At 36.1% G+C, this 27,300-nt stretch overlaps 2 protein-coding genes across 2 annotated transcripts in view; one reads left to right on the top strand and one right to left on the bottom strand.

Moving 5' to 3' along the window:
• The window catches only part of LOC577108 (homeobox protein MOX-2), a 35,537-nt gene extending 30,408 nt beyond the window's left edge, over positions 1–5,129 (top strand). Inside the window, exons 3-4 of the mRNA XM_030972836.1 lie at positions 47–231; positions 2,299–5,129. Coding sequence (XP_030828696.1) covers positions 47–231; positions 2,299–2,610 — 497 coding nt within the window. The 3' untranslated portion in view covers positions 2,611–5,129. The remainder of the gene's footprint in view (positions 1–46; positions 232–2,298) is intronic.
• An 8,877-nt stretch (positions 5,130–14,006) lies between these two features.
• Positions 14,007–26,380, bottom strand: LOC576167 (decaprenyl-diphosphate synthase subunit 1). Its single transcript, XM_030973209.1, has 10 exons — positions 26,177–26,380; positions 24,285–24,331; positions 23,294–23,420; positions 22,540–22,673; positions 21,338–21,476; positions 20,510–20,621; positions 18,652–18,761; positions 17,579–17,773; positions 16,257–16,337; positions 14,007–14,160 (listed from the first exon to the last, which is right to left on the bottom strand). The coding sequence occupies exons 1-10, from the start codon at positions 26,330–26,332 to the stop codon at positions 14,020–14,022; spliced, it is 1,242 nt and encodes a 413-aa protein (XP_030829069.1). The 5' UTR covers positions 26,333–26,380; the 3' UTR covers positions 14,007–14,019.
• Positions 26,381–27,300: the final 920 nt, after the last annotated feature.

Here is a 27,300-nt window from a genome sequence, read left to right as displayed (position 1 = left end):
CATTATGAAGAATATTAAAAACAACATTTTTCTTCTCTTCCTGCAGGGAACGTACCCGGAGAGCAGGGAGGCTACAAGCAGCTCGACCTAACAGCCAAACCTCGTAAAGAAAGAACGGCATTTACCAAGGAGCAGATCAGAGAACTAGAGAATGAATTCAACCATCATAACTACTTGACAAGACTTCGACGATACGAGATCGCTGTCACACTCAACCTTACCGAGAGACAGGTGGGTGCATGATCGAAGAGGAGATAGAGAGGAGTTTGGATATTATTTTGTTGTTGATGGTGACGGGGTGGGAGGGGGAGGGGTTCAGGAAGGGTGGTATAGCCTGTATAAGACAAGTAGAGGAGGAGTGGGGTGCACTCTTATTTCCACGGAGTCAAATTTCACTCTGAATGGCGTCAGGTGGGAGTCAACTCTATTCCTAATTAAAGTGACACGGAAAAGGAGTCACCTTGACTCTGAATTGAGTCAATTCTCAGCTGATGCCACACAATCCGAGTCAAATTGATTCGGAAACCGTGTCACTTTAACTAGGAATAGAGTTGACTCCCAGCTGACGCCATTTAGAGTGAAATTTGACTCCGTGGAAATAAGAGTATGGGGTGGTGAGGATGGTGGTTTTTTAGGGGTATACGGATCTATAAGTAATGGAGGGCACTGGTGGAAAGCGAATTTCACATAGAATATGAAGATACCAGATTGAAGATTGTATGGATGAAAAAATGATAGAAGGAAGGAGAATACGAAGGCGAAGAAGTCGAAATGAAATGGACAATATTAAAGGTGGGGCAGAAATACTAAGATATTTAGGAGAGTTGTAAGCAATATAGGAGAAAGGGATGGCATAATTTTGAAGGAGGGTACGAAGCAAGAAGGAGAGATGATGGATAGAAAGTAAAATATTCATAGAACATTCTATTGTGTAAGGATTCATCTTCGTTCTTTCTATATGTTTTGTCCTCTCTTATTCAGAGGGGAGCGCTTGCAATCTCTCGAGTGATGCCTCAACCTTAGAAAATATCTATGTACACGCCTTTATACTTTACCAAATTTAAATATTACAAAATGACATTGATAATAATAATGTTTCGCTTTAATATAGCGCTAAATACATCGACGATGTCTCTAAGCGCTTTACAGATACATTCTCTTCATGTGTTATCAAAGCTAGTCATGATTGTTGCGAATAATTGTTGCGAATAATTTTCCAATATAATATTTTATAAGATGTGACGTTAATTTTTAATTTTGATCTTTAAAACTAGGTCGTAAATTCAGCTCAAATGAAATGCGGCTCAAAACTCGACTTAACACGGCAAGGACAGAATTAAATAAAAAGGTTCTATATACCGACGATTATGCTGTAGCCGTGATCATAAACATTAAAATCAAATAACTTGACACACACGAAGCTCGGATCAAATCATTTCATTAGGAATAACATATTAAAAATGCCTTAGGACTACAGTATATTATACCACGAGCACCGATTATTATTTCAATTCTTCCAAATCCAAAATATCGTAGTATTTTGCCCCAGCTGTTTCCACACGGCTGGCACAGAAAGATCAAAGAGCTTGAAATGGATTCATAAAAGTGGGTCAAAACATGTCGAGATATTTGTTTTTGAAAGCATTACGCAGATATATTATTTGAGGTTGAGAGAGTGTTCGAAAGATGGGCTCAGCACTCCGTTGCAAGTAGACCGTCTGGGTTTCTGGGTCGAAAAAAAGAAGAAGGTTGAGCGCCATCTAGGTTAGCGATAAACAAAGGCAGAGGCAGCCAGTCTGTGATTATTTTGTGTCAATAGAAGTTTCGCATCATTCATGTATTTCTCGTCGGTTCAATAGAATTATTAGATCATCAATTCTATTATTAATTTAGTTATAGTTTCATAATGGTCGTTTTAGGTATAGTGAAAGTTGATTGTTAATTATCAGCTTTTCATTATTACAATACTTAAATTTCAAGAATAGCAGCTGCGAGATATAATACCATCGACTTTGATATGTTGCTAACTTGCTAATCGAATTCAGTTTTCCTGACAAGGCATCAGAGATAATTATACAATATGTGACCATGAGTATTATTGGATTTGTAATTCATCTTGCCTGTCAAAATATTATTTTTCTTCTCTAGTTTATAATCTAGGTTATGTTAAAGACGATATTCTTTCAAAGGTTTCTTTTGATGTTTCGAACAGACATGGCTAACGAATATGCACCCCGGTTTTAGCTTTTTTTTTTTTTTTAATTTCCCATTTTCTTCTTCATTTATATTCCATCTCAGGTCAAAGTCTGGTTCCAGAACCGTCGCATGAAATGGAAACGCTGCAAAGGAGCCCGTGAACGCGAATTGGCCGAGAAACGTCTGCAAGCTATGGAAGTCAAATTGGGATTACCACCCGGAAGCTCTAGTGGACTCAACAATACACTTCCGGGTAACCTGGCCAACGCAAGCAGCATAGTGTCGAACCACAGTACTGATAGCGCGTGCGGTTTGGACAACGGTTCAGACGCGAGTAATTACGGCGGTTCGGATAATGGGGATCCAAATAGTCCGCCTCATCATCGATTAGACATAAAGGAAGATTATGACTGAGTCTGGATTTTTACATCCCCTCCAAAGGACATTTAGTGAGAGGCGTGATATCCAGTGCAAATATTATCATGCCAAGACTCTTTGTTTTATAATAGTACTTCACAGGGTTTAATGTAGACATTATGCATGGTAAGAAGAGAATGTCTTGCGATTTGCGACTATTTGTGGAAGGACCTACGAGTTTGTGTTGATTGAAGCTTTAGTATGAAATTCTGTAAGAGGACCTACCAATAAAATGAAGACCTAAGTGAGCGGTGAAAGTCATGGCAACTGTTGAGATGACAGTGGATCGAAAGACGGACCTGTATGCGTCTTGTACGATGTTGTTTTTTTAATTCTGAAGAGAAATTATAGCTTTTAGCTCAATGGTTCGACCATCATGCATGTTAAAGAGAAACAATCCAAACAGTACATCAAGTAATCGTAGTTAAATCAACTGTACTCCAATCCAGTACTAGCTATCGGGAATGGGAATTATAGGTATTCGTCGTTCTTTGTTTTCCAACAAAATGGTTTATTGTTTTTATTGGAATCTGACATTATTTGTTATAATATTTTAACTTTTCAGAGGTTGCAAAGAGGAGGAGAAAGACAACAGTTTTTCTTGTTTTCTTTCTTCAATCTACCGTTTGCCTCAGTAATATTAAAGGTAAACTTTGGATGCAAAAGTGATACTTATTTTGCCCAATAATGTCCTTTATATAAAAAAAAAACAGGAACATTGTGGTTCCTGCTTGATACATGGATTCTCAGTCCTGAAATGAATTTGACTAGTTTAAATATGTTTAGTAAAGAGGTTTTTACTGTAATGTTCAGCCCGTTACAAAGACAACAACTAAGTTGAAAGGACGATTAAACAACAATTATATACATGTATTTTTTTTTCTCTGTTAGCCATGATGTATGGAGTTTTTGAAGGCCGTTGAAGTTGAAGGCTGATGTTCATAATGGCGTATAGAATGATTTTACAGCCAACTACTAGCATAATTGATTATATCGCATTGTCGCCTGCACAAATTGATGGTACTTAAAAAAGGAATGAATAATATTTCAATCCATTTTCTCCTATATGATATAGTACTATCGGAAACAATTAAAGTACTTTTGTTTAGTTATTTGATTTTTTTGTAGATTCCAATCACTTGTTAAAAGGTGGAGAACTAAACTGTCATGAGTTATCAAGAGCTAATTTTGACAAAATATCTGCTGAAATATTCAGAGATATACTCGGTAGTTGAGCCTTATGAAATACTTTTCTCGCTTTCTCATCACCATTTCAAGATTCGATCTTGTATGGTCAAATTTTTACATGTTTTAAAGATTTAGGGGGGGGGGGTAAACTGGAAGGTATGGTGAGATGACCATTTATCATTGTGTCAAGCTGTCTTCTTTTGTAGAAACATTGTTTCCTAAAATCCTCTCATTCTCAAGTTGTTCTATTAACGCTTTTTGTTTTGTTTTCATTTTTCTTTCAATATACCCCTGCGACATGACTGTATAGCACACAAAATTAACATAAATTTTCATTGAAATTTGTTCTTTCTTTCATTTCTTGTATAAAGCTTTACATGTTGAACAGAATTCTTGTGAGTGTGACTATAGCCCAGAAAACATGACCAAAATCTTTCCGACGATGAAGGTCTACGTTTTGTCTTATTATTTTTTGTGCAAACTTTCATCACTTTAAATGATTCGTATGGATATTGTTTGACATCCTCAGATGCGCTAGTACGTCGTCTCCACTTTTCCACAGATCCACTTTTTCACCGAGGATATAGTACTTAAAAGTTGACCATTTATATTATTGTTGATGTAACATGAAGCTTAGTAGGAGACAAGCTTTATTGAACGTGTCATGACATAACATTATGAAAACTATGTCGCGCCCTCTTTGTTAAAGTAAAAAGGATATCATGCTTTTAGCCATGAAATCATCGAAATATAGGCAAATATCTTGTTCAGAAATTCACATCAATCTTGACATGTGGAACGTTTAATGAATTCAATCTTTAGTCAAGACTTCATTAGGTGATCGATTTTTGTGTGTGCGTAATCAATGAAATTTACTCTTGCCTGACATGACAACGAAAATATAAATCATGTACAATATACATGTGGCTGTTAGGATTTCCATAACGGGTAAGAAAGTTTGTGACAGGAATCCTGTTACATTTTAGTTACTTACGGTTTTTTTAATAACGTAGAACAGGGATGAAGATTTGTTCTGCTATCTTTTATTTTTCAACCTCGGCACAGTTGAAAGTGTCGTCAATTAAAATGGGAGAAAAATTGAACAATGTTTGAAATTTTCAAGGAATATATAGGTACGGCGAGGTGGTTCTTGTGTATATGAAACTGGATATAGCGATGTAAAATGTATTGTACAGTAATTATTGTCGTCCAGACTAGGACTTATTGTTTATACATTTACCAGTTGTTTGCTGTTTGACATATGTTTTTGTTCTAATAGTGATGATAAAACATGATGTTGGAAATAAAAGTTATTATGTGACAATACACTGTTTTCAGTCGATGTTCTTGTTAATTGGGACATGTTGCTTTTAAATCGGTTACCGGTCTGTGATCAAAATAATGAGAATTTAAATGATTAAAAAGCTGGAGGAGGAGAGAGAGGGAGATAGATGGAGAGAAACTGGAGAGGGGGATAAAGAGAGAGGAAGAGAGAGAGAGAGAGAGAGAGAGAGAGAGAGAGAGAGAGAGAGAGAGAGAATAACACAACAAAAGAGACAAATGGCTGTAGAAAGACAAGGTAAATTAAGTTCACAAAACATGTTTTTACTTAATGAGAGAGAGAGAGAGATAGAAAGACAGACAGATAGATAGAGAGAGAGAGAGAGAGAGAGAGAGAGAGAGAGAGAGAGAGAGAGAGAGAGAGAGAGAGATTATTAAAGATGAGTATAAAAAGACATGGGGGCGGGGGTTTTGACATGCAAAGAACTTTTACTTTCGTTTCATCCGAATTCGGTGCTCATATTAAACTTGCTTTCTTTATAAAAATAAAAAAATATTAAAAAGGCTAGTTCTGTGAATCTTCTCAAGATAGGTCTGAATGTTAGCAACGTCTTACGACCTATATTCGTTCTCTTTCTTAGATTCTAAAGATTCAGCAAACTCAAATCAACCTATATGTCATTTTTGACGCGGTGAAATGAAAATAAAAGTTGGAAAATATTTTTCTTTGGCTTTCCCCTCCATCTTTTTGAACGTCCAGACGATCACGTAAATCTTGCCCGGGGCTCTTTCTAATTATATTCTCTTCCATTTCCACATACCGTGCAGTCTCCAGAAAAAACACGGGTGAAGAAAAACGTCTGTAAAGAGTCAATAAGAGAAAATCTTGTACCCGTCCTTATCTAACCAGTTCCAATATTTCGTACGAATTCACCCCTTGAACGCAGAGAAAACAAGAAAAGTAGAGTAATTGGTGCGTCCCCCATTATGGCAAAGAGGACATACATTGTATTTGTATTTCTGAAGGAAATATGAGAAGGATTCTTCTTCTCTCATATTTTTGTTATCTTCTTTGTTTTAAATATAACAAAAGTATAGGACCATGCAAGTTGCATGTCGTTATGGGGGTGGGGTGAGAGCGGCGAGAAGTGCGAGAAAAAACCCAACATGTACTAAACGGGGGAAAACACAGAAAAGAAAGAGAATTGAGAAAGTTGAGGGTGCAGGTCCACCCCTTAAAGACCGTCAATACTACTGGGCCAGAAGGGATTAGACCACACAGCGAGGTCACTGACAGGTGGCTATCTCATTAACTCAGCGCTCAACTAACAAGAAAAAGAGGATCATGGGGGAACAACAGGCACCGAATTGGGAAGTTTTCTATATAGAGGGAGCAAGTAGCTACAAGTAGAACAGTGGGGGGTTGAATTTCATTATTCGTAACAAGCCATCGTTTGCTCACTAGTCAATCGTCACAAATTAATAGCAGGGATTAAATCAAGGATTTTGAAGCCCACATCCCATTGTTTTCTTTCGTTATAAATGAATTTAAGCGAGGCACATGCAGGAAATAAATGTGAGAATCATGAAGCCCTCCTCCCAAGGCCCCAAAGTCCTCCCATATTTTTCTTCTATAAACAGAAGTAGAACCGTGCCTGCTGTTAATGTGATATTACCACCCGATTGTATCCAGGATTATTAGGAGAAGGGGGGGGGGGGGGGTGGAGGGCTAACCTTTTTCCCCCAACATAAATATTCTCAAAATTATTTTAAAAAATCTCGAAAATCCCAATGATTTCGGGGTGGGATACAGAGATAAAAAAAGCCCCTACCTCGGTTCCGTGGGTGTGTGCTGCGCGAAAAATGAGGAAGAAGACATAAAGGGTAAGGGGACGAGACAAGAAAAGGGAAAGGCGCTGAGAAAGGACTTTGCGATAAAAAGGGCGAAAAATGTCTACCAAAAGCAAAATTTAGTGCGAATTTCTTTGATCGACACTTGCCTCGGGTCATACGCCACTTCGCCATTGACATTGACATTGAGTGCATCATACGAACGTTTCTCCAACCCTAATTTGATCTCTAAAACAATATCACGAGTTTTCAAAGAAAAGAGAAAAAGACTTGATCAGCGTTTTCATAACACGGGCAGAACCCGATCTGAACAAGGGGTTAGGTAAACTAGATGAGAGTGTATATAGCTTGAAGACTTTCTTCTCTCTCTCTCTCTCTCTCTCTCTCTCTCTCTCTCTCTTTCTTTCCCTTTTCCTTTCTTTGTCCCCTCTCTTCTTCTTTCACTCTCCCTAACCGAATTTTCTTGAATCTTGAGGTTTGAAACCCTTCTTTTTTTCTCCATCCCACTTTACTTTCCCCTCCCTCTGTTTCTACAAAACTTTGTTTCCCATCCACTTTGATCCGACTTGATTAGAGTTACTTTCTACAGCTACAGGTGTTATATTCCTTTACATACACTCTATCTGTGGTCTTTTAATTTGCCGTCTATTCTTAAATACTTTGTAATTGAATGATATTTTACAATCTTCTATTATGCACTTATGTGTATCGTCATCCCTTTCCCTGTCTTTTTCCACAAAATAAATTCTTCTTTCCTACGCCCCAATTCAATATGTAGTATTCAGGGTATTGTACAACTTTACAAGTATCGTTTGTTACTAGCAATGTTCTCTGCATACAGCCCCCGCCTGGCACTTGCGCACTAAATTTGAAGGGGGCAAAGAGGTGATTAGCCCCCGATAAATTTCTAAACAAGAATACAAAATTATAACAATTTTCAATTAAGTGTAGACGCTCTTGTAAGGTATATAATCATCAAATTGCCTTTAAATCCTCATAAATTATTGACATTTTCTCTGATTGTTTCTTCTTGCGAAAGAAGATTGAACATCATAGGTTGTTTGTCAAACATCAACAATCAGAGGAGATACTCCGGGCAAGTATCTCCCAATATTTTAAGCCCATGTAGAGCACAATTGTGTTGCCTTCTTGTCTTGAACAACATCAAAACATACAAATAAACAAATACAAGTTTATTAAAAATGACGAACTTGTCCAAAAGCTGTGAAACAACAACTAAAATCGGGGCCAAATTGTTGGCTAGCTCGCTTCGCAAAGTGAAATACAAGAATGGAACTATGCGCCTGTTTATATCCTGGGTTTAGTTAAGATCGAAAGGGCCACACTTTGAATAACATATCAACCGTTTGCTCCCATCAAATGTACACTCCTTTCATCAACATTTATCTTTTACGAGTTAAACCATAAGCTCACATACGTTTTGACCATATCCTTGATATAATAACAACAAAGATTAAAAAAACAAAAAACAAACACAACAAAACGACGACAACAGCAACAACACAACTTCTCTGCTCAATACGAAGTTTGGAATGTTTCTTTTCTTGCATCTCCTTAACATACATGAACATTCTAAACCTGACTTACGTTTTTCTTGTTTTCAGCCACCCCTAACTGTCACCACATTATTCTTCTTCGGGTACGGAAAAATATGCAAGCATAACGAGCACAAAATATAATTCACTCAGTGCAAACATGTCAGAACAACCTGGCATTACTATATCTCGAACAATCTAAAATCAATAGAAAGAGGAAAAACTCAAGCCACAGACACCGTATTACAGATATTTAAAATACTTGATTTTATTTTATTCGTTTTCATCTAAAAATCAAAGATCAAGGCAATATCATGTGCATAAACTATATTTATATCTCTGGAAGATTATAAAACACATCTCAAATTTCCATTTTCTCAATGGAATTAGGTCACAAAATGTTTATATCATCACTTCAATTAAATATTCAAATCAAACCAAGGACCATAATATAATCACATGTGGATATGAAACAAAAATGACATAATCAATTAAGCTCTCATTAATTTGTATACCTGAACAATGGAAATCACAATTTCACCAAATGACTTCACACTACACAAACGAAGCATAACACTATAAAAAAATCCACTGAGATCTATTGTTAAATGAATCTAACCATGATAAATTCATGTAACTTGATTTTCTTTTTTATCGCACTTAACTGTCAACTGACTGCATGATTATGGCACTTTAAACATGGATATCTATCTTATCCCTTCAGAGATGATTCCAGGTTAATGAGATTGTCTTTGATTTGGAAATTCTGATGAGAATTGAGAAAACTTCATCTCCATCAAGCCTGACTTCATGACAGTTCAGATGTGCAGTTTTACTTGCAAATACAAGGGGTTCCATCCAGTTTTCTCTGGCTTAGTATTAAGCAGGATAAGTGATTGTTTCTGATGTCTTCCAATGTATATTCATAATGAGGATTGAGAATTGAGAACAATTATTTTCCATCAATGATAATATGCATATTTGTGGATAACTGGATATTTAGACACTAGTGCAACAGATGGTCACTCTTTCCTGTGGTTTCCTAGAGATTCCTACAAACCCGGGTCAGAATCCCTGATGTTTATTTGAGAAAAAGCACCATTTAAAGGTACTGTCAAGTCCTGCCTCTGGCAGTCAAATTTGCATCACCTATCCACAAAAAACATAACAATAACATAAAGACACAAAAGCTAATCAATTTAGTTTGATTCAAGTTGGAAAACAAAGGGTAATGACCGAATACAGTATTTATAATGATGTTCGTGGCCAAAGCTACTGGCACCAAACTTTTCAAACCATTCCAGTAATAATCCTAATTGATGTGGATTGCAGCCTACTGTCCTCTCTGTAAAGATGTACCCGTTAACTCATTCCTAGCCGCAAAAATAAATCAATGAAGATGCTGTTTGATTCTGTACTTGTTCCCTGAAAATAAAATCACAAAATACTGACGAATAGATTTTATTTTATATCTGTCCGACTTGCCTTCTTGACCAGTACTCAAGACAACATTTCCGGTACACGGTTTTCATTACACTTTGATCTTGAATGAACATTCTCACATTTCAACTTACTTCTTTAATCTAGAAGGACATACGACTCCATCAACTTGTATTTAATTACACACCAGGCATACTGAAATATTTTCATAAACTCATTGAAATTGCTGCACTTAGCATACTGTAATCATTAAATATTACATCTATAACAACCTCTTTTCTAGAAACATAGTACACATAATTTTGCTTGATACCGGGTTTGTTTGGACAATAAATTGGAAGAATTAAACTTGTTCATTCTTGGATTAACAATTGAAGATTTGTACTATCACCTGAATACCGATTCAATTGCAGCTTGTCCTTAGTTTCTCATCAATATATTCCTTCTAAATATTGCATGTGATAATTACTGGCTGTGTATACCCACAAGTACCTGCCTGGATACAATCAAAGTATAGTAATCACACATGATACAGAACTGTGCGAGTAACATACGATTCTGGCAATCTTTTCAATGAGACGTCTTTTAGTGTACTAGATACTTGAAACCATATGGCTTCTCGTAGACTGTCTGATATCTTCACATAATTAAATGTATCAGATTAGCTCAACACATCCAATTAAAAGCTATATTACACACACACAAACAAAAGCACAATGCATACTTGTAGTTTTAAGAAACACAGACACATAAACAGAATATTACAATTTCAGATTGTATCAAATAAAACTAAAATTATTTGCACTCGTCATTAGCACAAATCATTTATCATTCATACATCAAGAGCCACACTTTGAACACAGTCATGGACATACAATTAAATTTCATTTCAAAATACAGTTTTGAGGTATTCTCGCATAGAAATATACTTTGAAAGCAAAACGAGTGCTTAATTAAAGAGAAGGTTGAGTTCTGGGAAGAGGTGAAAAATAATTTGTGAGCATTACTCATTCTTATTATGCAAGTGTGGAAGAACATCAGATAAGACATGTTCCCTGAAAAGCATGGCTCTTCAAATGCCTTCATATTCTAAATATGCATGTAACATCGTAAAAATCGGGGGGGGGGGGGGGGGGGGGTGGCAGCTTTTTAAGCCACGTGTTCGTGTAGTCCCATATACATCTTTCTGTGTACAGTGTTTGTAACTTTACCAAGACTTGGCCAAATTTCTTATCATTTTGATGATTCCAGAACCTTGCAATACACACAAATTCTTATATGCTAGATGATCAACCTTTTCTGGTCGGTTCCACACCGTTTTTCTTTCACAATGCAATCGCATGACCAGAACTCAACTTCATCTTTATTGTCAACTTAGTTGACAAATAGGACATTCGGTTGACCACAGTTGTTTCTCAGTGGATTACAATGGATCTTTAACCCTATTTTAACTGGGCTATTTCAGACCAGGTTTTTACTGGGGGGGGGTCAATTTGACCCCCCACTAAGATCTCGGCCGTTTCACCGCCGATCGCCGCGAAAATTTGCATGCATGTCAAGTGAAGTGTATAGAATACTATGGTAATTTCAAATTTTTGAAAAATTCACTCATTTGCATATTTATGGTAATTTATGCAAATAAGGTCATAAAATTCACATTTCGGCCCATAAATCATAGATTATTCATATTTAAGTATTCTTTTTCACTACATATATTTATTAGACCATTTGGAATAATAATACAACACAAAAAATTGGAAGAGCCAGGTTATTCCTTATGTTATCTCTTGTTTTTATAATATCTTATGTATTTCATTGTTTTTTTAACTTATGTATTTTATTGTTTTTGTTGTTTTATTTCATTTATTACTACAATTCAACTATTTTGACCCCAAAACAAACATCTAAACTTTAAACAAGACTGAATAACCAATGTTTTATCTATTTTTAGGAAAAATGACTTTTACATATGTTTTGTACACAAATCACGAAAATGAGCGATTTTCGGGCTGACATGCAAAGACAAAAGGTCACGCGACCTTGTAACCGTAGGTCCGATTTTCAAAAAAATTGTTTTAAAAGATGCGTAACACTCGAAAGTAAAAAGTCACGAGAGGAAAATTTTATATCTGCCGCGGTTTCGGAGTAGTCGCGAAATTTCTACAGGGGGGGGTCAAATTGACCCCCCCCCCCAGTTAACGTAGGGTTAAAGATCATTTAAACCAGTTTTTTAACGTCTAAATGAATGGAACTGCCAGCAACTGACATTCTACGCATATTCACTTTGCTCTGTGTTATGGGATACAGAAATGTGAAGCGTAATACACTTTAAAGGCCCACTGCACTACTTGTAGCTACTTGCGCCCTCTATATAACAAACCATGCCTAATCGGTGACCATTGGTCCCCCATGATCCTCTTTTTCTTGTGTTAACTGAGAGCTGAGTTGATGAGATAACCACCTGTCCAGTAACCTTGCAGGACAGTATAATCCCTCCTGTAAACTACGGCAGATAAGCTTTAAGTCATCATAATTTATTTTTTTAATTCCACGGTTTTGCCACGTCATATCTGAATGAGGCATTATGAAGAAGTTTCTGGAATACATTTGTGAAGACTTAGGGGCAATTTCAATACCCCATTGTATTGCCTATCAAAATGAAATTCAGATGATGGAATACAGTGTATATCACTGAAATATTCAAACATTTTGAGAAGTGATAGACAACGCTATTGCCTAATGTTGATTTCTAGAAAGTCTTTGTGACCGCACCATTGATGGGAGTTGTAACTTCATATATGAAGAGATAATGATGTTCATTTTTTTCTTGTGCGCAAACAATGACCCATTCAGGGTCCAGTGAAAAATACATTGTGACATCAGTGATGTTTGGGCTTGGACTATAGAGGGCGCTGTCATGGCAATGCTTCTGAGCAATCTTGAGTTCACCGGGTAGTATGACAGAGGTTGTGCAATCTGGAGTGTAATGCTAGTTTTTGTAAAACCGGCACCTGAATCAAACTTACAACACAATCGACCTTCTAATGCACTGACAGGTTTCATGTGCTGATGATATACAGGTGTAAGTAGAAATTCGGCCATTCTTCCATTGACAGAAACTGATCAGATAATTGTGCCCTTATTTATATTTTAATAATAATAATAGTGGGTTCTTGTATAGCGCTCATGTCTGTCAGACTTGACACTACTGGCGCTCCACATTATTACCCTAGCTTTAGCATGGCTGCCCATTATAGCGCTCTAGCATTTCAAAGAATTAATTCCTGCCAGGTATCCACTTACATCACCTGGGTCGAGTAGATTAATGTCTTGCCAAAGGACATTAGTGCCATGGCGGAACTTGAACGGCGGACCATGCGATCCACAGTCCCGAAAGTATCCACTCGACCATGACACCTCTTTTAACACCAGAGCGAAGGATGTAAATTGCATGAGCACCAACAATGCATCAATTGCTATCACTCTTAAACAAGACAAGTTCACACAGTTCGCAAATGCCTAGAAGACAAGGTTCATCACATCTTTGGCATGTGACTCGCACTCTGTCCTCCCCCAATCTTATATAAAGGAATAACCTCAGCCTCTTTATTACTACGACCACCGATACAAAAATGAGGTAACAGGGTAGATGGATGTCATAGACCATCTTATGAATAGAGTAACAATATTCACATCTATAGGTTAGAACAGAAGACAGTCCTAAAAGAAGAATCATTTTTTACTTCATAGAAGCAGAATTAAGCAGTGGTTCACCGGCAACATCCCACACAAAAGTGACTTTTGTGATATTAGGCTCCGTCTCTTTTTCACCAATAAATATCTGAATAAATTCTTCAGGGTCACAGATGAAAGATATCTCTTTAGATGAGATGATTTGGATAAAAAGAGATGAATAAAGGCAGTTTGTATCTTAGAACTAAACAGGGCCAGTTTGTTTGGGGATGTTCACCATGATAAAACCACCTCTGCGGAATGACCACCTGCAAACAAAGGACACTTAGTGCATATCCAAGGGTTAGCCTCCTACGACGCACCAGTTTAATTACTTTTTTGGTAGTAAAAAATCATACTATTTATGCCTGGATAAGACTTCCTGAGTTAAGTAGATAAGTGCTTGTCTCTCGGCGCAGTTTGTTAGCTTCTCAATCTGTCTCACTGCCTCTCTGCTATGCTGCTCAGCCAAGAACCGAGACTGTTGTATACTATCAGTCTAGAGAGAGAGAGAGAGAGAGAGAGAGAGATAAGGAAATGAGTTTATAGCATTTCAAATACTTATGCCACATAGAATGATGATAAGACAATGTCACTCATCTTCTATACATAGCATAACAACATGCAGTGGCATGAAAAGATGCATTCGGCATGGAAAAGGCATAATAGCTGGTGATGTTAGCGAATTGGAAGTTTTAATATGCAAAGCTGAATGCACCTTGTGATGATATCTGGCCAAATGAAATCAACAAGTTTATGTATGTATATAGCATTCTAGGACCCCGTCGTACAAAGAGTGGATATAAATCGCAACTATGTACAAAAGAGATAAGGGAATGCAAACTTGGAATTGATTAGAGGGTTTGCGATTGATTTGGAACAATCACAACATTTTTATAAGACGGGCCCAGGTCACAACTTTTTGCTGTAGCTCTTTGTTAATATTTGCTTCACATTTTGACTCAGTTTTGTTTTAATTATTGTTTTATTTATAAGGTATATCTTCTAGCTCAACAAAGCTTATTTGATCTTTGAGAAAAAGTGGGACATTAAAGGGACTTGATAACATTGTTCAGATGAGAAAAAGTGGTGCTGAGGTAGTGACTTCAATGCTAGATATACAATTAAAGATAATCTGAAAATATGAGTGAAAACGGACCATCATCAATGATACAAATTGAGAAAAACTGATCTGATCGATTCGTTAATTCTCCCAACTTTATTTTAACAATTTAATTACATTTTAGGTGAATGTTAATTATCACAAGGCAATAAATTGGCTCTACATGCCGTTCCAGACATTCAAGTGTTAAAAGATTTTTAATAGCCTGTTTTATGTCTTTTTTCATGGAAAAATGGTTGGGAAATTTCAAAAGCAGTTGGGAGAATTTACTGTTAATCACTGTTAGAGAGTGTTGCACAGTGATGCCTTCAAAGAAAACCATAGATATCTTTGTGGTTTGAGAATTTTTTCAGGATTTTTTGCATGTCAGAGGGTTAGTACAGTAGAAGGAATATAATACGTAACATTTTATACAAAAATTACGCAATTATTTCATCAACCTTCAACAATGTTACCAAGTCACTTTATGGTGCAATTATGCAGTATCCAGACTCTGAATTTTGAATTCTTTCCTGAGTCTTCCCGTGAATTAACGGGGTGATGTGCCACAATGCCACATTAGGCTATTTGGACTGTCCATCCCCGACATGCATGAATAAAAAAAGTAATTAAGTTTCAGTTTTCTGCTTGATCAAGTAGGATGGGGGTTCATTGGAGTGCAGTGAAGTCTTCATCTAAGCTTGTACATATTGACTGTTTGGAGCCAGAAGGGCAATAAGTCATATATTTTAACACAAAGTTAAGACCTTCTGGCTCCAAACAGACATGAGAGGGCAGTATCTTTTACTTCTGAATGTATCTTTGTGTGTGGCAAGAAGGGAGCTAATGGATGCAAGGACAACGTATATACATTTCTAGAAATACTCATTTTAAAGGGAACACCTTTTCTAACTACATCTAAACAACACATTCAATTTCATCTGGTGATATATTAATGATAGATTATACATTCTAGAGAATATTCCATTAAACTTTCAGTGCCAAACTAAAAAAAGAAAGAAAGACAAATTTGATGAAAGTTCAAGTTCCCGCCCTTATGCAGGCATAGGAATTTGATAGGCTTTATTGAAGTCATTGATGACTTCAATAATCTGTATAATATAATAAACATGTATCTGATAAGCCCCGTTCAAAATAAAATGGACTTAAATAAAAGGCAATTACTATGGAAATGTAATCAGGTATTCAAAGCTTTAGACATTGCGATGTGTTTTAGTTGATGAATGGAGGAAAAATAGTAAAATTTTTAAAAAGCTCAAATATTTGTCATCCATGATTACCCAAATCAAGTAATGGACAAATAATTTACCATGTAATACATACATTTACTCTAGCTTTACCTCTTTAAAATAAATCTAATGACATTTTAAAAAAAATTCTATGGTGTGTTACAGACACATCTAGAAAGAATAACATTTGCAAAGGCACCATAAACTGATTTGTAGTGACCTTGTTATGATACATGTACTTACATTTGCTACAGCTTTTCTTGCCCTCTCTACATCCCCCGTATGGCTGAACCTCCTCATGATCATATCATTTAGCTCAGGATACTGTGAGGGAAAACAAAAATATATTGTCATAAAATTATAATATGGTGCACTAATAATTGCAGTCTTTCAAAGCATTGGTGTACAACTATATAATCAATATATATAATTTGTGTTATTATAAATACACAAATACACAAGTATAAAAATACAAATGAATGAATGACTGCATAAACATACAAATCAAATAAGCAAACAAACAAACAGAATGAAAATCACAGCTAAAACTTATTCACTGACTGATTTCATTTTATCCTCTTCCTACTTCATTTATTACATAATTAACAATAAAGGAGGAATTACAAGAAAATTACTTTATCTTTAATAACTGAATATATAGCAGTACCATAACTTTTATACGCGATGAACTAAATTATTATTGGGTACTAAAGAACAAAGCATCCAATACTAATTTTGATGCGCTTCGCTCTGGTTAGAATGAAAACTCTGGCCCTCCACTAAGTTGCTTTCAAATATAAGTTGTAAAATCACAGGAATGAAACAGGTTTGGGGAAAATTAGAAAACTTAAAAGAAAGTGGGCCTGTCCTTTGTCAGTGATGAAAACCAGAGTATGGCTAAGGTAGCATAGTGACATGCATTGGCACAAAATTATGCATCTGGATTGCAAATTAATTGTATAATAATTAATCATAATTATACGATACAGAGGTAAATACCTCTACAACCTTAGTGCATCCCGCGCCTACTGTATATGTAAACCTTAGTGAGGTTTAAAAAATATATAATAAATGTCATTCAGGTGTCAAATTACAACTCTGAATTCACTGATATTACCAAAATTCATGTCTTTTGCATTCTGGATATGAGTTTATATACATTTTGCTAAGCAGCCTTTAACAGGGAAACCAGTTGGTAGTACCCATATACTCTAAACATACAAAGCCTGAAAACCCTTGAAACCTGAGAAGATGTGTCTTGGTAACAACATGGTATTAACATCATTTGGCAAGACATTACTCCACATTTGCCACTCCTCATCCAGGTTTAAATGGGTACCTGACAATCACTGGGGTAATAATAATTGCAGGGCCTTTAGGAAAAACAGCTTTGAATTAATGAGGCTTCCATGGGTATACAAAACTATTATCATTATATTGAATATGAAATCATGCAAAAAGCCGTAAAACTGGGCATCCCTGCTAAAACAACTGGACCGAATAGCTTGACTGTATGTTCCCCCAAGATGAAAGACGAATGACATTGGATATTTTTTAATGCAGACCTTCTCGGCAGCAAAGAGCACAGGAGCTGTAGCCAGTCCTAGTTTGAGATCCGCTGAGGTAGGTTTGCCCATTGCATCATCACATGATACAAAATCTAAGATATCATCAACAAGCTGGAATGCCATGCCGATGTTACGCCCATACTGGTAGGCAATCTCACACACTTCGGGGCTGCAGTCTGCTAACATTGCCACCTGCAAGAACGAAAAGTAATAAAGAAATTTGAGATATGATACAACTTTCATTAAAAACTGTAATGGTTCAAATAAGTGAAATCAAGCATATTTCCTAGTCACAAGTAATTTCTGTCACTTCAAGATAGTTATGTTCTATTCTCATTTATAAATCATAAGAAACTTTACGAACATTTAAATCAAATCAATCTTATATTGCACATCCTGACTCTGTAGCCGAAATTCACGGAAGATGTTTAAATTCAAACCAAGTTTGAAACCTCCATCGTGGACTACAATTAACAAATAAAAGCAAACATTGCCTCTTTCTCCGCTATGTGTGTAGAAATATAAATATAGGTTTGAACCGTGGTCAAGGTTTAAAGGTAAAGACCAGTATTGGAAATGCCCCAATTTCAAAAAATGAAATGGAAGCTCTCATTACCAATCATGTGAAAGAATATGTTTTGACTAATACATGATGATACAAAATTTGCCGGGAAACCGCCTACTAATTTATATATTTGGTAAATTTGTTTCTCTCATGGTCTGTGAGAGATATAGGGTAGTCCCATATACATCTTTCTGTGTATAGTGCTTGTAACTTTACGAAGAATGGGCCAAATTTCTTATCATTTTGATGATTCCAGAACCTTGCAGATGCTAGATGCTAGATGATCAACCTTTTCTGATCGATTCCACAACGTTTCTTTCACAATGCAATCGCATGACCATAACTGGTCTTTACCTTTAAAGTCCTTTAAAAATTCTAGTCACGGATCTACACTTTTTCCAATCCTGCATTTCATCATCTCTTCCTGCTATTTTTCACCTTCTTACCAATCCATAAGATCTAACTAAAATAACACTACAGTTTACCACAACTGTTTTGTACTTACTGCTCTACAGCTGTGAGCCATGAGGCTAGCAGTTTTCTTATAAGTCTTCATCAGGTAATGGGAAAATCTTTCATTCTCATTATCTTTAGATCCAAGCTGCATGAATTCACCTAAAAGCAAACCAACACAATAAACTTAAATATCTGCTATTGAAAGAGAGGCAACGCATTACTGTATCTTCCCATTGGCTATCGAATGCTTTCCACAGCAAGTGTTATCAAGCTGAGCCTGGACATTCAAAAGTGGAACTATAAAAAGCTTGGTAATGACTTAAGTTAATGGACACAATTTAATCAAAGTAGATTTATCTGTGTTTTATTTAATGCCATAAGCAGACGAGTAGTAATTTACATCTGTAAATAGTCAAACACTTTATGAAGAGTACTGAGTTACAATTCATTCAAAATTGTCGCGAATCCTCCAATCACTCCCTAACAATCTCTTATACACAGAATTGTGATTGATAACATTTTCAAGTTAGTTTTGATCAATTCAATAAATTTCAACTATTCATTTAAGCAGGGCCATGACAAAACCAGACAGAAAGAAATAAAGATTTAGATAGTTCTTCCACAGATTTGAAAGCTGATTTACTGTTTTTCATAGCAGGAAAGCTGAGAGTGACAGTTTTGCAAAATGATTTCATTTATCTAGTAGAGTATTATGAAAAGGAATGACTTTGACTGGATATTAACAAACAAATTGAGGGATGAAGGTATCACAGGGATAGCATGACGCTACATCTCGAGCTTGGAACCATGTATGCAGGCACCACAAAATCACAAGCCTGAGACAAGGGCAACATGGGCATGGATATAAAAAGGTGTGATCAAACCATTATTTCTAAAATAAGAGATGTACCCACGGATGGAAAGTCACTCTTACATGAAGAACTGTACATAGCACTCCATAAACATCTAGGATCTACTAAGAATTTGAATGGCCTACAGAGGATAGGGGCTGTGGAGGATCTATTTTGAGGATAAGTCTGACAGGTGTTAGACGTGTATCAATCAGCTCCCATTTATGACACAAACCCTTTCGTCAACATCAAAAGGTTTTTCCTCTTGGACAAATAAGCATCAGAAGATTAAAATAAGTAGAGACCAATAACTTTGTTAAAATATGACTGTAAACTAATGGCTTCTGTCCTAGCAAATAGGATGCGTAAAGGGAAGAAAAGAGCCATCCTTTTCCAATAATTAGATAATTTTGAAAGTGCTGCTGGCCTAGTGATTAATAAGTATAAAACAATTGAAATGGTTGGGTAAAACAACGCACCATTGGACCTTTGACGATTTTGGTCTTTATTGGACAGATAGCTGTATTGTGCTTACTGCAACTAAGAAATTCAGATTTGTGTGAAACATGTAATTGTGCAGATGATTTTATTTCATGATTTCTTGGAATGTGGAATGAATATCCCTTAATTAAAGAAAAACAATTCAGACAGTTAAAGATGTTTATAATGTAGACCTTGATTTCAATATCATCACTTTGTTGAAAAACAAGGTAACTAAAAGAGAAGTAAAGATGAAACTTGGACCATCTTTTGAGCTTATGTAGAAACTGAATTTTGAGAAACGAAAATGGAAAAAATGAAAAGAAAGACAAATTCTGGTGCATTTTTTTAACCTTAAAAACACACCAACATTGCCCTTTTGAAATATGGAACAGGAAAACTGTATAATCTACCTAAAATGTTGAAAATGTATATTTTGTAGATTCATTAATATATATTTACTTTGTAATTTGTTGTTCAATGAAAAATGAATGCGAGATAATTGGTTGTAGTAAAATACACCTGTTATGGGTGAAAGTAAAAACAAAAAGGAAGTTTTGTGTTTGTTCCCATTACCTTTGACTAGATCTTCTATGACAGTGGAAAGTACTATAACAACATCTGGATCACCTATCCTGGCCAGGGCTTGTGATGATATAGAAAGCACAAAGTCACCTGCAAGAATAGACTGGACAAAGTAACAAAGAAAGATATGAAATGGATACCATAAATCAAAATCTTAATCCTGTCAAATGCTCACCATCTCCAATTTACAATAACAAGAAGGGTACACCGCTATCTAGCCATGCATTCATTATAGATCTAGTGTCTAGGATATTCTAGAGTCTATTAGTAAAAGTTGAATGAATATGCTATACAATTTTTCAAGTATTTTTTCTTGAATCAGAGAATAAAACAAATTAAATGAACACAGGTGTATATTTACATAGGGGTGAAAACTGGAACTGAAGCAGTTTGAGATTCCATTAATTATTTAATTCATTCATTCATTATTCATTTGGCAATATGCATCATGTTAAAACATTAGAATAACACAAGAAGATAAGATGAAACAGGATGTGAAGATTATGCCACTTATAAAGCTAAGCTTGATCCACCTCACCTCTTGAACAAAACTGTCTGGTAATAATATATATTGTAGGACACATGCTCTAGTGAAAATCAACCGCTGGATCTTATATATTTCTAAAAATAATTACATTTCTAACTTTAACCATGGGCCCAATATGATATCTAACCCTATCTATACACATTAACCTTGTCTAAACCCAATTGGTGCCCTAACCCTATATCTCAGACAAATGAAAACCTGTAGCAAATGTCACTTGAGCGTGGATCAGATAATTGGCAAATTAATGCAGAAATAAAGAAGAGCCATCTTACTTTTCTTTGGCCAAATAATTCATTGATGGACGTTTTTCCTCTCCTTGTATCTGCTGCATCAATCACATCATCATGCATCAGACTGGCCGTGTGAATCATCTCCGTTATCATGGCAATCTTCTTCTGAGAATCTTTTATACTGGAGATAAAGAAAGAAAGAATGAAAGGCTCAAATGGGAGTAAAGAAAATAAATAAAATAAATAATAGAAGATTCACATGAAGGTGCACATCCGTTTGTTGTGTCCATATAAAACTTTATGTTTCAATATAATTCTGGTTTATTACCACCCACATTAAATGTCATATTCACTTTGGACTCAACTTTTTATTCATTTATTTATTTAATTTAAAAAAAAAAACACATTGTAGAACTTGGAGTGTTGTTAATTTCATAACCTTTGAGTGCATACTCCCACTGTACAAAGTTCCTTTATTACAATGCCATTCAACACAGCACTAAAACCAGTACCCCAGCACCACCTGGATTCTGTTTCATATCGCTTTGTCAATGCATTTATGCTCTCATGGAATAAATAAATAAGTTTAAAATATGTCCAACATCCTTAAACTCAACAACTTTTATTCTTCCTTCCTGTCTTGTTTCCTTTCCCTTCAGATATTTTGTGTGTATGACTGGTGGTTTGAGCAGGTGTGAGCATATGCAAATGTGTGTGATTTTAGAGTAAAATATTTTCATGATTATTAGTATACTCTGATATTTGTTTTTTACTCTATTTTTAGAGCATCCCTCTTCACAAATCTTGTTTTCTTAGTTTAACAAATATTTTGTGAATGTAAATGAAATTGGTCATTTAAAAAAATGGTTATACTAACATAGAAATAATACCTGTATAAAGAATAAGGGTCCCGGTCTAGTCTAAACATCACATTGTACAAAAGTCGGATGACTACGCGAGGCATATCTTGAGCCCGCATTAATGATTGGCCAACTCTCACGTCCACTGACCTCATCAAAATTAGTTTTATTATAAGACGTTGTATTCTTGTCCTCTCGCTATACAATGATTCTTTATACAGCGTTTTAATATATACCAGTTTTGTATAACTTTCCTAAGTCAGAATAGGCAATGAAAGTCTGAGTCATTCGTAGCAAGTTCTACCGGTAAGTTGAACATGACACAACTACATTTTTCTCTGCTTGCGAAATTATTGTGAGGCAAACTGATGAATGATGGCATACCTTTCTGTTAAAGAATTATGTAGATTGCATACTCTAGACATCAATAGAACTATCATGGGTCTGAAAGACTTGCCCTTGCCATCAAAATAGTACTGGGCGACTTCAGTTAGCTCTGGGCAACTTCCACACAGCTCCTGAAATAAGAAAGAGAATATTGAATATCATTTGTAAGATAATTCCTTGGCACGATTGTAATTTTTTTTTAAAGTAAAAAAAAAAAATATATATATATATATATATCACCTTGCCAGCTCCTCTCCTCTTTGCTCTGTAAAGAAAATTTCATAAATTTCAATTTGCTTAGGTGTCTATACAGGGGTTATGTCAAAACATCTGTGCATGATTATTTCTAAGGTGTACAGTATGTAAACCGGTAATCAAATTTTTAATTTTTTTTAGAAAATAATTAAAACAAATTATTAAAAAAAAAAAAAGATTAAATAGCAGAGGATCTTACATGATATTATACAAACAACATTGTCAATTTCGGGTTACCTGATTACAAATTCAAATTCATAGTTTTCTCTGTTTATATCAGATTTTGCTCAAACTTTCAGTGATTTGATCTCCTAAGGTTTCTGTTGCAATTGCAACCAAATTAATACCAGGGTGAACACGTAAACTTCACCTTTCGCATGTAACAAAAATTCAAATTAAGAACAAATGATCTTTTCAACAATTTCAATTTCAGAATGTTAACGTTATGCAATACTGTACAAGCTAGAACGTTCTGTTCTTGTCAGTACATACATACCTGTCGTATACTTGGATGAAGAGACTGAAGCTCACTTTCTATAAGCTTATAAGGCTGGATTGGTTCTTTAGGGAACAGTTCAGCCTCGGAACCTGTGTTGTAGCTTCTTCTATACTTCCTCCACTGCCTGTTCACATGGAGTATTCATGAAACAAAATAGAAACAGAAGGATTAATACTACTAGTCAAGATATTTACTGATTGCAATTTCCATAAAAAAACATGTATGTCTCCTCCCCTTTGACCCCCTCCCCTTTGACCCCCCCCCTCCCCCTCCTACAAAAAAAGGGAGGATGGCGGGGTTGCAGGGTTTCAACAGGATTTCAACAGGTTCTTAGTCAGATCAATGCTGGATATATTTGATACCCGGTACTCAGTCGCCTCTTATCCATCATTCTCTTCTGAAAAAATGATACAAATGAGCAACAAAATAACTACGGTACTTGAAAAAGGCAACCTGTACTTACTTACTTAAGAGTGAAACAAGTAAAAACGCTACTCAAAATTTGACAAAGAAAAGGAAAGGAAGAAAAGAAAATAAGAAAACAAATCAGGAAATAATCCCAAAATCTTTACCACTTTGATAAATGCTGCTAATGTTGACTTGACTTGACTAGGCACTTGTGTAAGATGTATACTTTACTACTTATGTCACATCTATTAACAAGTACAAAACGATTTGTTTATCTAAAACAAATGAGGGGAAATATGCTAGTATTAAAATGGTTTTAATTATGTTTTCTGAATGCCTTGAAATACTGAAGTCTACAATAATGAAGTATTAAATTTTGTTATTATTTTTTGACTTTCAATTTCAACATCTTAAAAGTTAATATCCTTTTGATAGGTCTTATGCAGATTTAACTATCGAATCACAGGTCAATTTCGCTATGAACATGGACTTGTTTTATTTATAAAAAAGATTACATACAAAGATTTAACTATGACTTTGAGTAATAATAGACTAGACTAGATCTAGGTTTAAAATATACCTTGAAACCGTGTCACCCCCTGTGTGCAGTAACGAGCCTTGTCGCATCTGAAGAAGGAAAAAAACAGAAATGTATTTTATTAGTGTACATGTACACATGCTTAGCCGCTACTGCACATGCATACTTTCTCCTCACCATAGGATGTAGGACGAGGAATCCCCCCTTTCCCATCACAGACTTCTTCAAATTATAATTTCAAGTGGTTGAACGGATACCCAGAGGAGTCGAAAAACATTTACCTGCTTTCAACTGTCTGTAAGTCAAAATTGTAATTACCGTACTACTTTATGACTTTACATTTCGAAAAAATGTGACCCAACCAGCTGTTTGAATCGTTTTCCTATGCAGGCTCTGGTCAATCTGGAGCTCCGACGCCTTCGGCAGTGGAGCTCCCCGGAGTTATCAGGTTGTAACGTAACTAGTATGGGTGCCAATTAGCAATGGCATAGCAATGGATTAAAAAATGTTGCGGCTATGCCGCCTATGGATAGTGATCACCTCCGTTTTCTAAAGTACAATGTACTTTCTAGAGTACTTTCAGAACATTCCTAATCATCATGATTACGATCCTAAACCCATGCACCGTTATGCATTTAATAGTAAGTAGTGGGCACGTGCAGCGCACTGGGCTCATACTCTGATTCTTACAAGTACAGCTTGTTTCCTCGCACCATGAAAGACTGGGATGAGCTTCCTACAAATATCATTGAGCTGCCCACATTGAAACAGTTCAAGGAAGCCACCAGCTGCAAGCACACATAGCTGCATTACTATCCTGGCTGTGTATTAAAAGCTGTTCTATTGATTCTCAACTTCTTAAACACCACTGTACAAAACTCAACTGATTTCACTCAAAATTGGTACTTTAGTGACAATTGATGACACCAACATGTAAATAGCATTGAAAATACAATTTTTTCAACTTACCGATGTTAGAAAGAATAATTTACTAATTCAAATCGCGAGTCTACTGACCTGTCAAACTTGCCAATCAGCCACATCGTATTTGTTGTGTTCATTTGTGTGTAATTTGTGTATTTACTATTCATGTGTGCAATTGCTGCCTCTTGTCTCTTAGCACGCAGTGCAGCGCTAGAGGTCAATACGCATGACTCTCTATCGCTTTGCTGGAGTGGCTGCGAGTGGTCACACCATCATCACTTTTACTAGCATAAATTCGTACAAGCTGTCCACTGTTGGCAGAAGATCACCCTTGTCTAGATGCTGAACAGGCTTTGAAAAGTAGCGAAATAGAAGTAAAAGTAGAAGTGTCATGACCTAGTGTCATGCATCATACATTATGATTATTAATTTGATTTCCTCCTTGTGCTTTGTTTTTGTTAGCTGGTTTGTTTTTGAAATGTTATACATATTAATTATCTTCATGCTATATATTTTGCAGGTCTTCTGGGTGCGCCAGTTGGTTGAGAAGAGGGACCATTATGGTTACAGTGATTTAGTTTGCTTTCCCCTTCCCGGGCAGCCAACTGATGCACTCAGACTCAGAGGACCTCCAGGAAGATTGTGTATTTATATTAAATTATTATAATTGACATTCTCTTAATCTTTGTTTAGGCCTAGATCTAGATCTACATATATTCTACATTGTTATATTTTTTGTGAATTGCCGAATAAATAATAAATAAATAAATAAGTACTGACACTATAAATTGCACTAGTAGCTAATAGAACCAAGGCCGAATTGAGCAACTGTTCATGTTTGCTGCGGCTCTTTCTCTCTGGCCGGCGTCTCCGGTATGGTAGGAGCGCTGGGTTGTCGCCGGGCGCGCTGGCCCAGGCATGTGTACGTATTGCCCATTTCCATGCATTCCGAGTTTGTGAGGCGATCTGAATTTCGACAGTTAAATAATTAGATAAAAACGAATACTTACTGATTCATGATGCAAGTTAGAGTTGCACAATTTTAATACAGCAAAGCTAAGAGGCCCATGTTCACCGGACAATCTGTAAACTTGATGAAAATCATTCCGAAAATTAACTTTAATTCCCAGTCGTCGGGCAGCAGTTCGGCACATGAGCGCAGCCATTTTGTGACTTACGCAACTAGCATGCACTTTACATCACATGCGAGTCAAATACACGTACAATGGGGAAAATGATGAATTATTATAAAGATGTCTGAGATATAAATGATACGGGGTGGATGGGGTGGAAGGGCTTGGATGGGCGTGGATGGAAGGGGGTAAGCAGAAAGAAAAAAAACCCGACATGATCCGGAAAGATTTCCAGGTAATTAAAAAAATATATATTTCTGTTCTTTTTTTTTCCTTCTTTTTTTCTTCTAATTATTTCTTCTCTTTTTCGTTTCCAATTTATCCAAAGTATTTCCATTCATATCTTTCTCTCAATATAGGAAATTGCGGCTATTTTACCCCACCTTCTCCCCTCCGATCAAATTATGTGCGAATAATCAGAGGCGGCGCTCCGGGGGGGGGGCAGGGGTTAAGTGCCCCCTTTTCAAGTACCCCCAACCAGGCGCGTACACAGGGGGGAGGTGGGGGGGGGGGTTGGGGGTTGAACCCCATTTGGTATTTTTAAATGTGTAAACCCCCTAAAACCCCCCTAAACCCCCCTTTTTACAAAGATAAAGTGCCCCTTATACATAGGAAAAGTGCCCCTTTTACTTTTACTAGTGCCCCCATTACTTTGTAAAAGTTTCCCTTCTCCTTCTCACCTCTGATAAGTACCCCTTTTATTCTTTCACGTGCCCCCTTTCAAGTTCCTATTTTCCTTTGTAATAAGTGTCCATATTCCATTCTCATATAGGCCTAGGTACCCTTTTAAAGCTCTAGTAAGAGCCTCTTTTCAGGTACGAGAAGAACACCTTCTCAATTTCCCCCAAATTATTGGAATCTGAGAGGTGCCATGCACTTTTACTTCGACAAGTGCCCCTTTTTCTTTGAAACAAGGTGCCCCTTTCCCTTTTAATAACTATTACTTTTTAACTTGGATTAGCGAAACTTTTATTTTAAAATGTGCCCCTTTTCCCAGTTCA

Source organism: Strongylocentrotus purpuratus, unplaced genomic scaffold (assembly GCF_000002235.5).
Source record: "Strongylocentrotus purpuratus isolate Spur 01 unplaced genomic scaffold, Spur_5.0 spur5_scaffold_6, whole genome shotgun sequence".
Lineage (NCBI taxonomy): Eukaryota > Metazoa > Echinodermata > Echinoidea > Camarodonta > Strongylocentrotidae > Strongylocentrotus > Strongylocentrotus purpuratus.
This window is presented reverse-complemented; position numbering and strand designations above follow the sequence as displayed.